This window comes from Lycium barbarum, chromosome 11, assembly GCF_019175385.1.
Source record: "Lycium barbarum isolate Lr01 chromosome 11, ASM1917538v2, whole genome shotgun sequence".
In the NCBI taxonomy this organism is placed as follows: Eukaryota; Viridiplantae; Streptophyta; class Magnoliopsida; order Solanales; family Solanaceae; genus Lycium; species Lycium barbarum.
In genome coordinates, this window is record NC_083347.1 from 94755174 (window position 1) to 94770247 (window position 15074).

General features: G+C 37.0%; 1 protein-coding gene across 1 annotated transcript; it reads right to left on the reverse strand.

Moving 5' to 3' along the window:
- Positions 1–9422: 9422 nt before the first annotated feature.
- On the reverse strand, positions 9423–10099 carry LOC132619993 (uncharacterized). Its single transcript, XM_060334736.1, has 3 exons — positions 10055–10099; positions 9728–9983; positions 9423–9586 (listed from the first exon to the last, which is right to left on the reverse strand). Exons 1-3 carry the CDS (start codon positions 10097–10099, stop codon positions 9423–9425), a joined length of 465 nt encoding a protein of 154 aa, XP_060190719.1.
- Positions 10100–15074: the final 4975 nt, after the last annotated feature.

Here is a 15074-nt window from a genome sequence, read left to right on the forward strand (position 1 = left end):
ATTTAACAAATGCTAATACGAAGTAAACGAGCTAGAAGTTAATGCACTATAAGATAGATTGAATTTAACGCTGAGATCAATGGCTGAAGTTCTTCGTCTTGTTGGCTGAAGCTGTTCAGCAACATTAGAACTACCTCCGCTCCTAGATATTAGTTGTTTCGGTAAACTGAATTTGTTTCAAAATGTATGACGTTTTAGAAAAACTGGTGTCCAGCTGATGACATCCCATTTTATTGTGATGTTCCCGTTGGGATCAAGTGCGTCATACGCATCTGGAAGAAAGGCAGAAACAAAAATTTCCTCACATCTTACAATGTCAATAGCTTATGAGATATTGAGATGGATTCACTGATAGAACAAATCTCATTTTAGCTTTTCATATTAAGGAGCTATTAAAGTCTCACATACATTGGCTCTAACATACATATTTTTCCCATTCATGCACAATTCCTCTGTTTCTTGGGGGAGAAAGAGGAAAAATCAATTACAGAAAAACATCAAAGATATAATTTTGAGCTTCAACTTTCTCTATACAAAAGTTGTACTCAATTTGATTTATTTTTCTTGATAAGAAGTACCCCGTATGTTTTTTCTCTTTCAAGTATAATTTCGATTCAAATGGTCCCTTGATAAATCACACTTCAGGAGAAATGAGAACCAATTAGAAAAAGGAAAGTCCAATTTCAGGATGTTTAAAATCATAGGTCAACTCCCTGATCTCTCATAAAGTAGCCGACTTTGAGCATAAACTGCTTGTGTGTATAACGGAGGTCATTTCTCGGGGAAAGTGTTTTGGCCTTTTAATTAAGGGTGACTAAAATGTCTCAAAATTGAGTTAGGGTGACTTTAGTTTTTTTTAATTGAGTAGGGGTGATAAACTTTGAATTAGTGATTAGGGAGTTTTGACTTGCCCCAAAGTTATATTTTGAACACTTTGACCCCAAGATTTGTTTTCTACACCTCGCCTCCAAGTTTTGTTTTTAACACTTTGACCCAACCCATATAAACCCTACAAAGCAAAAAATCGCGATAATTTTTCTTTTGCCTGCGTCGTTTCCACCATTTTTGTCTCTTCTTTTTTGCTTCGTTTCTTCTTCTTATTCTGTCGGTTTCTTCTTCTTCGTCATCGTCCACTGTTTTGCTTTCTTCTTCTTCTTCGTCCGCCATTGTTGCTCAAGAAAGAAAAAAACAAGACCACCCAATTTTCCAATTTTTTGACTAGATTTCGTTCATGTAGCACTGGGAATTACTTCATAAGTGTTTTCCTCTCATTCCATTATTCTGCTTTCTTCTTCTTCTTCTTCTTCTTCTTCTTCTTCTTCTTCTTCTTCTTCTTCTTCTTCTTCTTCGTCCGCCATTGTTGCTCAAGAAAGAAAAATCGAGACCACCCGATTTTGCAATTGTTTGACTGGATTTTATTCGTGTAGCACTGGGAATTACTTCATAAGTGTTTTCCGCTCATTTGGTAAGTAAAACAAAGTTGTTTTATTTCAATTTTTCATCTGGGTATAAATCTACAAATTTTCCAACAACTTACAGTAGCTATTGTAGTTGTTGCAACAGACAATGTGGTTGTTGCAACTTCTACAACAGATTATGTAGTTGTTGTAAATAACCTGCAACAACTCAATGATCTGTTGGAGTCAGCTTCAGTTTTTGTCTGAAACAGAACCCAAAAAACTGAAGCTGCTTCCAACAGATTATTGACTTGCTGCAACAAGTGTAATACTTGTTGCAACAGGTAATACACCTGTTGCAACAACTCACTAATCTGTTGGACATCTTCAACAGTCTGAAATAGAACTCAAAAATAGCTTCTACTTGTTGCAACAGGTAATACACTTGTTGCAACAACTCACTAATCTGTTGGACATCTTCAACAGTCTAAAACAGTACCCCAAAAAACTGAAACTGACTCCAACAGATTAGTGACTTGTTGTAACAAGTTGATTGCCTATTGCAACAAGTAGTCCACTTGTTCCAACAAGTCAATAATCTGTTGGAACAACTACTGCAGCTGTTTCATTTTGTTATAGTTTGGTATGTACTCTCATGAACAATTTTTTATTAAATAAAATATCTTCAGGTGCCTCGAACACCACTAATGGGGGACTCAATAACAATAGGGGTTGATTGCCATGGTGAATGGATCGAGAAGAACAATCGATATATTTGGCGATGGAAGGATAGTGACACGTTAGAGACGATAGCGATGACTATCCAAAGAGATGTTGTGTTTGATGATTTTGTGAACCTAAGCATCACATATTGCAAATTAACTTGTGAACCAAAAGATCTTGCCATCACTTACATGCACAGCACTTTTGAAATCGGAGGGTCTTGCCATTTAAGATGACTGATCAGGTTCGTTTGCGTGCTTATTTGAATGATGTAGCTAGACCCATTTTAAAGGTATACGTTGTTGGAAGCCCGGTAGAGAACCACAATTTATCTCAAGACCAACAAGATGTGTTAAATAATGAATTGGATGGGGTGGATGTGGATATCCCAGATAATGGAAGTGGGGCTAACCAGATTCCTATAGCCGAAGTTGCGAGCAATACAGTGGGCACTACACAATCAACACAGACTAGCCATGTTCAAGATGGTGAAACAGGTTTTATAAAGGAATGTCATTCAAAAACAAGGAAGCACTAGCAAATTTGTTGTAACTTGTTTGCTTGAAGAAAGATCTTAGAATCAAGAAGGTGATTAATTCGCGTACCATGTATTACTTCAGAGGTGTACATCCGTAGTGCAAGTGGTGGATGAGGGCTGTGAAGCTTTTAAGTTCTGACAGATTTTTTATCAGAGCCTATATAAAGCATCACACATGTGGTTCTGAGCACATTACTAGCCATTATCCACACGCTACAGCGAAAGTCATTGGTGAATACTTCAAAGATAGGTTTCCTTACAGTAAAGGCCCATCTACAAAAGATATGAGTCAATCAATCTGCACAGAATTGGGTTGTAAGTTAAGTTGTTGGAAGATCCGGAAGGGCATGGAGATTGCAAAGGCTTCGACAAGGGGGACATATGAGCACGAATATGTGGTGCTTGATGCGTACCGTTATATGCTTCGTTCTGCAAATCTAGGAAGTAAGATGGAATTGAAGGTTGATGAAAATAGGAAGTTCAAGTACTTTTTTGTAGCCTATAAGGCTTGGATGCTTGGTTTTGCGCAAATGAAAAAAGTTATAGCTTTCGATGGGAAATTCTTGAGGAGCAAGTATGAAGGAGTGTTGTTGTCAGCAGTCGCACAAGATGCGGAGAATCATATTTTTTCGGTGGCATTTTGTGTAGTGGACAAGGAGTGTGATGCTTCGTACAAATATTTTTTTGAAAAAATGAGAATCTATATAGAGGATACCTCTGAGTTGTGCATAATTTCTGATAGACATCCAAGTATCAAAAAGGCGATTTCAATTGTCTTCCCTTGATGTCATTATGGTTTTTGCATGAGGCACTTAGGGAAAATCTGAGAACCACCTTTCACAATGGGGCGGTCGTATCTCAATTTTATAAAGCAACGAAAGCGTACAATATTGATATCTTCAATGACCATTTCGATCAAATCAGAGATTTGGTTCCTGGGGCCGCCGAACATCTTGAACGTGCTGGATTCCACAGATGGAGCAAGGCATTCTGCCCCGAAAATAGGTATTTGCACATTTCTGTTTCCAATAAGTAACACATCAGCTACAACTAATAGGTTACTTGTTGCGACAGATATTCTACTTGTTGTGATTTTTCCAACAGCTGAGCCACCTGTTCCAACACTAATATGTTTGTTTTGTTAGGTATAATTTTACGACGATAAATGCTGCTAAGTCGGTGAACTTAATGTTCAATGTTGAAAGAGAATTTCCCATTGTTGCTCTATTTGATTCCATAAACAGGAGGTTTGCTGAGAAATTTCATGAGAGACGTATGGAGTTCATCGACTCACCAACTATCTTTGTTCCCTCAATGGAAAAAAATATATCAAAATTTGTCAACTTGGGGAATAAGTTATTGGCCCATCAAATTGTCAACTACAAGTTCAGCGTCATCGGCCACGGTTCAGTTGCAACAGTCGATCTGTAAAGAAGATCTTAAACTTGTAGAGTTTTTGACTTGGACAAAATACCTTGTCCACATGCTATGGCAGCGCTTCGAGTCCAATATGCTGAAGACTTTGGAAGGAGGATTTACGACTAATCATCGCCATATTATAGGGTGGAGAATTACATAATTGCATACTGTGAGGAAATGAATCCCGTGCCTTCTGAAGAATCTTGGGAAGTTCCTATAGAGATTTTAGAGAGAGAAATACCTCCTCCACATGTTGATCCGAACAAATCGGGAAGAAGACGAACAAAGAGGAGGCGTGGAATCGGGGAATCATTTGCAACAAGGAAAAACAAATGCTCCATGTGCAAAATAGCTGGCCATAAAAAAACTACATGCCCAAACCGAATTGGTCCATAGTTGTTAATCTTGCAATGTCTTGTAATAATAATTACTATTATTGGTGTTTGTGAAATTGGATTTTATGACATTTTTATGTTGTTCTTTCTTATAATGGAAAATTCTGTTGTTTGTGTTAGTGAACTTGGTTTATATGATATGTTGATCTTGCTCAAATCACCAATGTATGTTCTGTGGTTTTGCAATTTCTGAATAGTTTCCGCCAAGTAATAATTTTGTTGCAACAACTCTGTAACATGTTGGGATTTTCCCAACCAGTAATTAGACTTGTTGCAGCAACTAAGTTACTTAACTTGGTTTTCCAACAAGTGACATGACTTGTTACAGCAAGTTATTTGGTGTTTTGAGTTTTTACAACAAATGGAATGAGTTGTTGCAGAAACTCCCTAACTTGCTGTGTTTTATCCAACAAGTGTATGACTTGTTCAACAGCTATGTTACCTACTGCAATAGATTATGCAATTGCTGCAGCAGATTATGCAATTGCTGCAACAGATCAATGATATTTAGTGTTAAACAAAGGGATTCAATGATATTTAGTGATCAACATATTTATCTACTAACATCCTTAATGGATTATTCTTCCCAAATCGAGCAATCGTTGGAGTAATTTCATAAGAACTACTTGATTCACCCATATTTTTAGATGTAAACAAAGAAAACCAATGATATTTATTGTTTAGTATATGTACCTAACCAATTTGATGGTATTTTGAGTCAGGACATATGATCAACTAAGTGTATTCTTCCCAAATCAAGCGATTGTTGGAGTAATTTGATAAGAACTACTTGATTCACTCATATTTCTATGTAAACAAAGAAAACCAATGATATTTATTGTTTAGTATATGTACCTAACCAATTTGATGGTATTCTAAGTCAGGACATATGATCAACTAAGTGTATTCTTCCCAAATCGAGTGATCGTTGGATTAATTTGATGAGAACTACTTGATTCACCCATATTTAGATGTAAACAAAGAAAATCAATGATATTTATTGTTTAGTATATGTATCTAACCAATTTGATGGTATTCTGAGTCAGGACATATGATCAACTAAGTGTATCCTTTTAAACAGGTTACTCATCTGTTGCAATAGATAAGCCACTTGTTGCAATAGATTATCAACTTGTTGTACCAACTGCTTCATCTGCTGCAACAGATTATCAACTTGTTGCAACTTCTTCAACATCTGTTAGATTTGTTGCAACAACTGACGCATCTGTTGCAACAGATCAGCAACTTGTTGCAACAGATTATCAACTTGTTGCAACTACTTTAACAGTTGTTAGATGTTTTGCAACAACTGGCCCATCTGTTGCAACAACTGACGCATCTGTTGCAACAGATAATCAACTTGTTGCAACAACTGACTCATCTGTTGCAACATATTATAAACTTGTTGCAATAGATTATCAACTTGTTGCAACTTCTTCAACAACTGTTAGATTTTGTGACTTGTTTGAAACTACTGAAACTGCTGAACATAATGTATTGAACACAACTTAAATACTGAACACCTAATATATACTTAACAAAATGTCTTAGAAAGGTACTGAACACCTAATATATACTTAAATTACACAATGTCATAAAAAAACACCTAATATATACTTAAATTGTTCAACAGGATACATTTGGGCTCCAAAAAACACAAAATTAATAAATTGTTTATCAGCCCATCTTAGGGCTCCAACACCTTTTCAATCAAACCTAAGGCTCATCTCTATTGCATCCTCCACATAGAGTTGTCGTTGATTAGACTTTCGGGTTTTGTCACAGTTGTACCAGTAAGCAAAGTCTCCATAAAAGCAAGTGACCACGAACCACATGCTCTACTAGTGACATTGCGTGGGAGATTCCTGCTCCTATTGAATTCCCGCAGTTCATTGAGTAACTTTGCAAGAAAGTGTACGAACAAGCCACTCTGTTTCAGCAACTTGGGCCACAATTCCATTACAGGCTACATGAAACAAAAGAAAACATCTTCGGGGTAGACAGGAACGTTGCAGTTATACACATTTACCACTCCCTCTTCAATCTTGAACTCAAGAGTGACAAAATGTGTGACATCAATATTCATCACTGTTAAAACCCTCTTTGCACCAGTCCACGAGCAGCCACCCGGATAAGGTCTAATACCTCTACAATAATTGACCACTTCATCATCCCACTTGAATTCAGCAAGTCTAATCTCCAAAAGCATGGCATTCAGAACTGTACTCTCATTTGTCAATTCTGTGTACCTCTTGAGAATGTTATTGTAAAAGTTGAGGTCCAGGATTATGTCAGTGGAATCATAGTACTCAGGAAAATTGATTTGCTTCATACGCATTAGAAGCAGGACTTCATCTACATACTAAAGTAAAAGTAGTAAAACAGTTAGTTACTTATTTCAACAGATTATCTACTTGTTGCAACAACTAGTTAACTTGCTGCAACAGATTCAACAAAATAAAGGACCTACTGCAACAGCTAGTTAACTTGCTGCAACAGATTCAACAAAATAAAAGACCTATTGCAACAACATACTGAATTAGATAGATATGTACAAGTGTTGAAACTTACCCAATCCTCCCACCAAATTTCCATGCTTGTCAAAGCCTTCAAGTCTGGGGCTCTAAATTCATGCATTGAGTACGTGATTTTCCCACTCTTTTTGGCTTTGATTGCAGTCTTAACTTTTTTCTTTCTTTGGTATGTATAGGCTTGAAAAATGTCCACCTTCTTTAGCACTTTTGCCCCAACACCAAGAAGAGGAGTCTCAATTGACTTACTGGGAGTAGTAGCAGGTTTCCTGGAGCTAACTGATGCAAGTGCCTTGGCAATTGCTTTGCCCCTCCTCCGAACATGAACATGAGTATAGGGTGAGGAAAGGTTCTTAGATGGATTGATACCCCTCTTGTATATCAACCTCTGGATAGAAGTGTTTGTGGCTTCTTGGTCCTGCACTAACTCCTCAACCTTTCTAACCAAATTATCCATTTTCTCTTTGTAAGTGGTGCATTCACAAGCACATGAGGGCACCTTGGAGGTACCGGCACCAACATCGGCAAATCTTCTACCACTCAATCCACCACCACTAAAATTACCACTAAATCCTCCAACACCACTAAATCCAGCAACTAGAGTAAATCCACCAATATCAACATCATCATCTCTTAATTTTCTCCCAACAATACTTGCCGGGACATCATCACCAACACCACCACCAAACAGCATCAACAGGTTGAACAACACCACCAACGGCATCAACACCACCAACAACATCAACAACAACATCACCACCAGCATCAACAACAACATCACCACTAGAAACAAGACCACCACTACCAGCAACAACATCATCAACCCTAGTGATGGCTGTCACTCCAGCCAATTCCCCTTTGAACTCATCAATCAATCTGTCAGACACAGATTCTATGGGCAAAAAGGTGACAAGGCATGGCATCTCCAACTCTCTTATTGTCGGGACAAGTCATAGATTCACAACCTACAACAAAAAAGTAGATATATCAAAATGGTGCTAAATCATGGAAAGCAAAACCTACTTAAAACAAGTTATCAGGTTGTTGCAACAGGTTAAACATCTATTGAACATTTTCCAACAGATGGTTAACTTGCTACAGCAGGTTACTTATCTATTGGATATTGTCCAATAGATTAATAACTTGTTGTAACAGATTATTGTACTTGTTGTAAAAACTTACTATAACAAATTCAGAAGTTATCAGATTAGCAAATAAAGTGATCTGTTGCAACAGTTGTGGTACTTGTTGGACATTGTCCCGGTAACTTGTTGCAGCAAGTTTCTCATCTGTTGGACATTTTCCAACAAATGGGTAACTTGTTGCAGCAGGTTGCTCATCTGTTGTAAAAAACTAGTTGCATGTTATAACAGATTCATCTGTTGGGTAACTTGTTGCACTAGGTTACTCATCTGTTGGAAATTGTCCAACAGATTCATAACTTGTTGCAACATATGCAGGTTTTGTTACAGCAGATTACAAAAGCTGTTGCAACAACTAGTTATCTGTTGTAAATTATTTAAGCTTACGGAAGTTAAGTTTATTCTATATAAATGTGCTCTAGTGCTTACAGTTTTCGTAGGGGGTTGAAAAGATCAACACTCAATTTTGTGTTGTTCCTGGCAGTCAGCCATCTAAGAATTCTTGGAAAAGTAACTTCTTCAGAGTATTCCTTGACTTGATGTCGGAGGTGAGGAATGACTTCAAATGCCCAAGCCTAGAAAAAAAAGATGCCATCAAAAATCAAAATAGTGATTGAAATACAACAAAAAAAAAAGATAAAACATTGAAGAAAGGTTATCATGAAAGCCCAAGGGAAGCCATATCGGTTGAGTGTCTTCCCTGTTGGCTTCAATTCCTTCAGCAAATATTCAACAGTCAACCTAAAGCTTTGAAGACCCCACGAATAGTTGTTGAAGGCATCATAGTCCTCAGCAAGTTTAATCAATCCAAGCGGTATGTTGTTGTTTATGTCTCTTGCCCAAAGAACATTGTGCACAAACCAAACTAAGCACAGCGCCTCCTTATGCTTTTTCGAGAAAATTTTAGACGCCGAATATTCCAACAATTTCTTCTGAATGTAGCTCTCTCCCACTAAGTCTACCAAAGAGACATCATTCTTAGCTTTGGAACCCTTTGCTTTCTTGGCTGCCTTGGGACTCTGGGCTGGCTTGGTTAATACAATAGTAGGAAGAGGTTGACAAGGATGACATCTCAATCCGGTAACTATGGCAAACTCCTTCATGCCAAAGCAAACCGGCATGCCGCAGTAATTAATCCAAACCTCATCCCTTCTATCACAAATAATCTTACACTTCAGAAGCTCAGACACCATTGTCATTTGAAACCGCGCACCGGTTTCTTCAGGAGAATCTAAATAGAGCCCAAAGCAGCTAGCCCTAAAGAAATTCTCCAAACCCTACTGCCAAAGAATGCCCCTAAATTTGTCAAAGCCCTTTCCCATTCTTGATTTGACCACAATATCACCGGACAAATCATTATTTCCATTCAACGTCATCCTCACGCTGTAATTTTCAATACTGAAACTCTTGACGACCTCGTCAATGGAAGGTCTATTGGGATCTGTGGCAATACTAGAAGACTCAAGAATATTGGCATCCACATTATGTTTCCTTTTTTTTCTAAACTCGGCCAAGGTCGTCGACATGTGATCTATAGATTCTTCTTCTTCTTCTTCTTCTTCTTCTTCTTCTTCTTCATTACCCTTTTCAGTTTTTGCATCTTCTTCACCCCCTTCATCTCCTTCTTCTTCATCTCTTTCAGCAAATTTTTCATTATCGTTTTCAGTTTCTTCTCTAGTTTCTTCATCTTTGTCTGCTTCATCATCTTCTTTATCTTCTTGTTGTTCTTTATTTTGTTCATTTTTATATCTTTCTTCTTCATGCCCAACAGAAACTTCTACTTGAGAGGTTTCGTAGGTTTCCTCTCTTTCTGAAGCCCCAGTTTCACTAACTCTTTCCTCTAGATTTATTGATTGACAAATAGCAGTCACAAGTTCATCTAATGGTGTTTGCACCTTGGCTCTTTTACTTTCTCCTCAGTTGGTTTCTCTCGTTTTCTTTTAACTGGAGCCATTTTATCTACACATAGGAGATAGAAAAATAGCTTTAATTGATTAGTGCAACATTCAAAGTAAAAAAGGGAAAAGGAATATGTCGCAACAAGTAATCAGTTCTTGCAACATATTAAGAATTTATTGCACCAAAATATGAAGTTGTTGCAACAACTTCTTACTTGTTGCAGCAGATTCTTAAGCTGTTAGAATAGAAAAACAGTAGCAACAGCTTAGCAACTGTTTTGATTTTTTACAACAGCATGTTAATATGCTGCAACAACTGCTTCAATTGCTGCAAAAACCTCAGCAATTGTTTAATTTTATCCAACAACTGTTGGATAAAATTAAAAAAAATTCTAAACCATACCATAACAGCAACAACAATAGCAAAAACATTTAAATTAACTACAAAACATCTATATTTCACTACAAACACATAATCATCACAAATCTCACTCACAACTTAACAAAATACACCAAATAGAGGTTTTTTAACCATGCAACCTCAGCAGATGTTTGCAACTGTCAAACAAGTGCTGAATTTGCTGCAACAGGTAACCTCAGTTGTTGGAAAACATCAACAAAATTGCAAGCCTTTTTTTTAAAACAATAAGGAGAACAAGAACAAAAACAGCAACAAAAACAACCACAACCACTATTTACAAACTCACAAACCCCAACGAGTGCAACAAATACCCCAAAATACAACAAAACAAACAACATTCAAGGCAAACCCATGTTCTTCTTCATCTTCTCTAACCAAAATCATCATTTTTACACTTTGATTTCAAAACCCTAACTTTTGAACCAAGCGAAAGGAAAAATTTACCTGAGAATGAATAGAGAAGCAGCAGGAATGGAGAGAGAGAAAAACGAGTAGCAGCAACGACGAGGAAGAACAGTGATTTTAAAAAGGAAAAATGAGATGAAGGCAGTGGCGATGGTGGTGGTGGTCGCCGGTTTTGCAGCCTGAGGAAGTGTTTTTTTTTTTTTTGAAATACTGAAGTTAGGGTCGTGGGGGTGGGTTGGAAGATTTTGTATAATGTGTGTGGGCTTTTGTGTATTTTGTAAAAGATTATAAGTTTTAAAAATTATAATTCAATCCCATTTTAACTTAATCACATTTTTAAGACAAGTTTGACCTTGGCTGGTCAAACTTGTCACCTTTTCTAATTAGTGAACTTATTTTTCACCTTTAGTTTATTTTTCCAAGTGTTTTGATGAATATGTTTTTCATGTTTGGTTAGTTAACAGAAAATATTTTTCAAAAAAAATATATATGTTAAATACGTATTAATAATAATGCCAGCAAGTTGAAGAGGTTTTAGTCGTACAATTTTTCAGTACTGAATATTAACAATAATGTGTGAAAGTCGAAGTATTAATGTGAAATTAAAAGTTAGATGGTTGTAAGGAAAATGACTTTCGCCCATAATTAGTATAGCAGTCATTTTCTCCATTTTGATGGATTTTCTTTGAAAACATTTAATTCATGTTAACCAAACACTAGAAAAATACCCCAAAGGATATGGTACAACAAATGTGGTTGTTCCTTTCTTAACCAGAGGTCTCGGGTTCGAGCCCTAGTTATGAAAAAATTCTTTGTAGAGAGAACTTTCCCCTAATGATCCCTACGCGACGCGAATTAGGATATAGTTGACCTGGGTACCAATGTGGGTACCAGACACCATGTGGGAATCAAAGAAAACACTAGAAAATTACTTTTTTCTGGAAAACATTTTCATTCTTGAAAAATGAATTCTTTCGTACTCAACTCACATATAATTACGATTTAAGTAAAATTAGACCCTGATAAGAAAAAAAATAACAAAGCGGATCCAAAAGTTGGGAGTTTGTGTGCAAACCTGTTGAGGAAAAGCAAATAAGAAGACAGAAAGAACACTAAGGGTCGTTTAGTGCATGGTATAAGCTGGGAGATCCCAGCACTAATTTTTTGTACCATGTTTGGTACAAGATATAAATTTATCCCAGGATAATTTTATATCTTGCACCAAACAGAGTATAAAATGAAGCCCAAAACTAATCCTGGGACATCCCACTTTATCCCATCATAGTTGAGATTATTTTATCCCACATTTCAGATGGAATAAATTAGTCCCAGGATTATAATACCGGGATAATTTAGTCTGCAGACCAAACGACCCATAATAGTAGTACAGTAGTGGCATTGAACTTTGAAAGAGATCTGAAGAACATAATTCCTTGCAGATTTTTATAGCTGCACAACTTCCTAAGGCTATTGAAGCAAGACAGAAATTAAAGTTGACAATACAATGGTGGTCAGTGGCAAGTGGAGTAATTCCAAGCTCACACACCATGTACTAGTCTTCTGAACCAACCTGGATGTTAACATAATGGCATAATATATAAACAGGCCCTTAAATTTGGCCCGACAAGTATGCCCTTCAGTTTTGGGTGTGCACAAGTAGGCACCTCAACTTGTATAAAATTGAACATGTAAACACAAATGCTGACGTGACACTAACGTGTCACATAAACTTTGAAGGGCCATACCAAATCAATGTCACGTCAGCATTTGTGTTTACATGTTCAACTTTATACAAGTTCAGTATAAAGTTGAGGTGCCTACTTGTGCACACCAAAAGTTGGAGGACATACTTGCCAGCTGAGGCCAAGTTTAAGGGCTTGTTTATGTATTATGCCTAACATATTTTGACTTTAAATTCTATATTAATCGTGTATTACTTTTTTACATTAGTTCTGTTACACCCCGTATCTTAGAACTAAGGTTAGACTCATATCATTAGAGTTTTAGTGGAAAAACTGAAGGTTTAAACGTTTTGCGAAAATGGTTGATAGGCCTACTTGGGGAAACCATAAACCTTTTATTAATTAGGAATTTGGGAAAGTACCCTTAATAAAAGTTGTAGTACGTAGAAATACCTTTCTAACGATATAAGGACCAGGCCAATCAGAGATCGGAGCAAGGAGATATGATCGTCTCAATATGGCTAATAGTAAGGCACTTAAAATTCTATAGAATCGGCTAAGTTTTCGATACGTCTGCCTTCCAGTCAAATTTCGTGAAAATCTGTTGAGAATTTCAAAAAATGTAAAACATACGAGTTGTATCCCTTTTAAATAGATTTCCAATGGTATATTGTGGAGACCAAACAGAGCTACGTACAAGAAGTTATTCCCATTTTACCGAACACTGTACAGAACCGACACAGGTCCTTTGTGAGGGCGCGTGCGCTGGTCCCGCATCGCGGGCCAGTCGCACAAAAACACCCTCTCTGAATATTGACCTGCAGGGGGTCGTGCGGGCCCATCGCATAATAGGTCGGGTTTCGGGTCAAAAGTCAGAATTTCGCATTTTAAGTTATATTTAAGCTTGGGGTTTATTTCCCTAACACCCCTAGTCACGACAAATCACCCTAAAGTTAGAGGGAACAAGTTCCAAGCCTCAAGAGCCCTCTAAGGTAAGTTTCATCACGATTCTAGGTTGAATTCAAGTCCCTAATCTCTTTCTAATTTGAGCAAACCCTTCTAATCGATAGAGTTGTGAGTGGAACATCATTGTTGGGCGTGAAAACCCTAGAACTCGAATTCAAGAGGATTGAATGTCAAAAAGGTAATGATTATACACTCTAATCATTCATAATAGTGAATTGATGAGTTCTTGGGAGAATAGTAAATGGGTTTAGTAAAGAGAATTACACGAACTATAGTAGGGTTTTGGATTGTTGACTTGAGATTGTGATAATCATATGGGTGATGGAGAATGATGTTAATTACACCTCATTGAGATTGTAGAATCACCTAGAAGTAATAGAATGGGAATTGGGTGAAGAAACACCATTAATGGAGATTGTGGAGCATTATGCCTACTAAGTGTTCGATAAAATGCTTAGATGACCAAAGCATGGATATCATTGCTAATATAGAATCCCTTTGACTTGTATTGATATAGATCAAAGTTTAAAGAGTTGACGAACATTGTATTACGCTCAAAGGATGGAATTAAGGTATGTGAGGCTAACTATCTACATTAGGGAATATATTCATGATTCTCCCTACGCCTCATTCTTCATACTTGTCAGTAATTTGACTCAGAATATAGTTTAGCCCTAGTTTCATGATATGATATAGAATTGTTATCTTCTAGGGTTGTAGTTACAGAATTCGTTCATGGTTGTCACTTTGAACATCATGAACTCAACACGTAATCTTTATAGACTTATGCATTGTTATCACATGAGTCTCAGTCAGTGTATAACCAGTTATTTGCATGAGTCCCATAATCAGAAACAGTTATCATGTTATCAGCTATAGCCAGTCTCAGTCTTGTAAATTGTTAATGTTGAACACCTGTATCTGTATTTTTGGGCCCTAGGCCACAGTTTATGCATACGTATTGCTTGGGCCTGAGGCTACAGTTTTTGTGCACATTATTTGGGCCCTAGGCCACAGTTATATTTACAGTTTTACAGGTGATTCTTCATTCAGAACAGGGAGTACTTCAACATCTTGCTTTCCTGTTTAGTTCAGTTTCAGTTTCAGTTCCAGTATTTTATTGCTTCAGTTGCTTTACATACCAGTACAATTCAAATGTGCTGATGTCCCTTTTTATTTCTTGGGGGCCTGCATCTCACGATGCAGGAAACGACATACAGGTTAACGATCCAGCTACTTAGGAGTGTTCGTATCAGCTACTTTGGTGAGCCCCAGTTTCCTTCGGGGCGACATTAGTCATGCAGTTCTTATAGCTTTCTAGACAGTTACCTTTTTGTATTCATTAGAGGCTTCATAGACACAGTTCAGACAGTCAGTTATTTTATATGTTAGTGTTGTTGATAGTTATACTCAGTTGTTCAGTTGTTTTGGTTTATCCATGTTGGCTACTTTCAGATATTTTCAGATTGTCTAAATATTTCCGCATTATGATATTTCAATCAGACTTACAGTTAATCAGCATGTGTTAGTCTTATTTTATAAGTCAGTTATATTTTG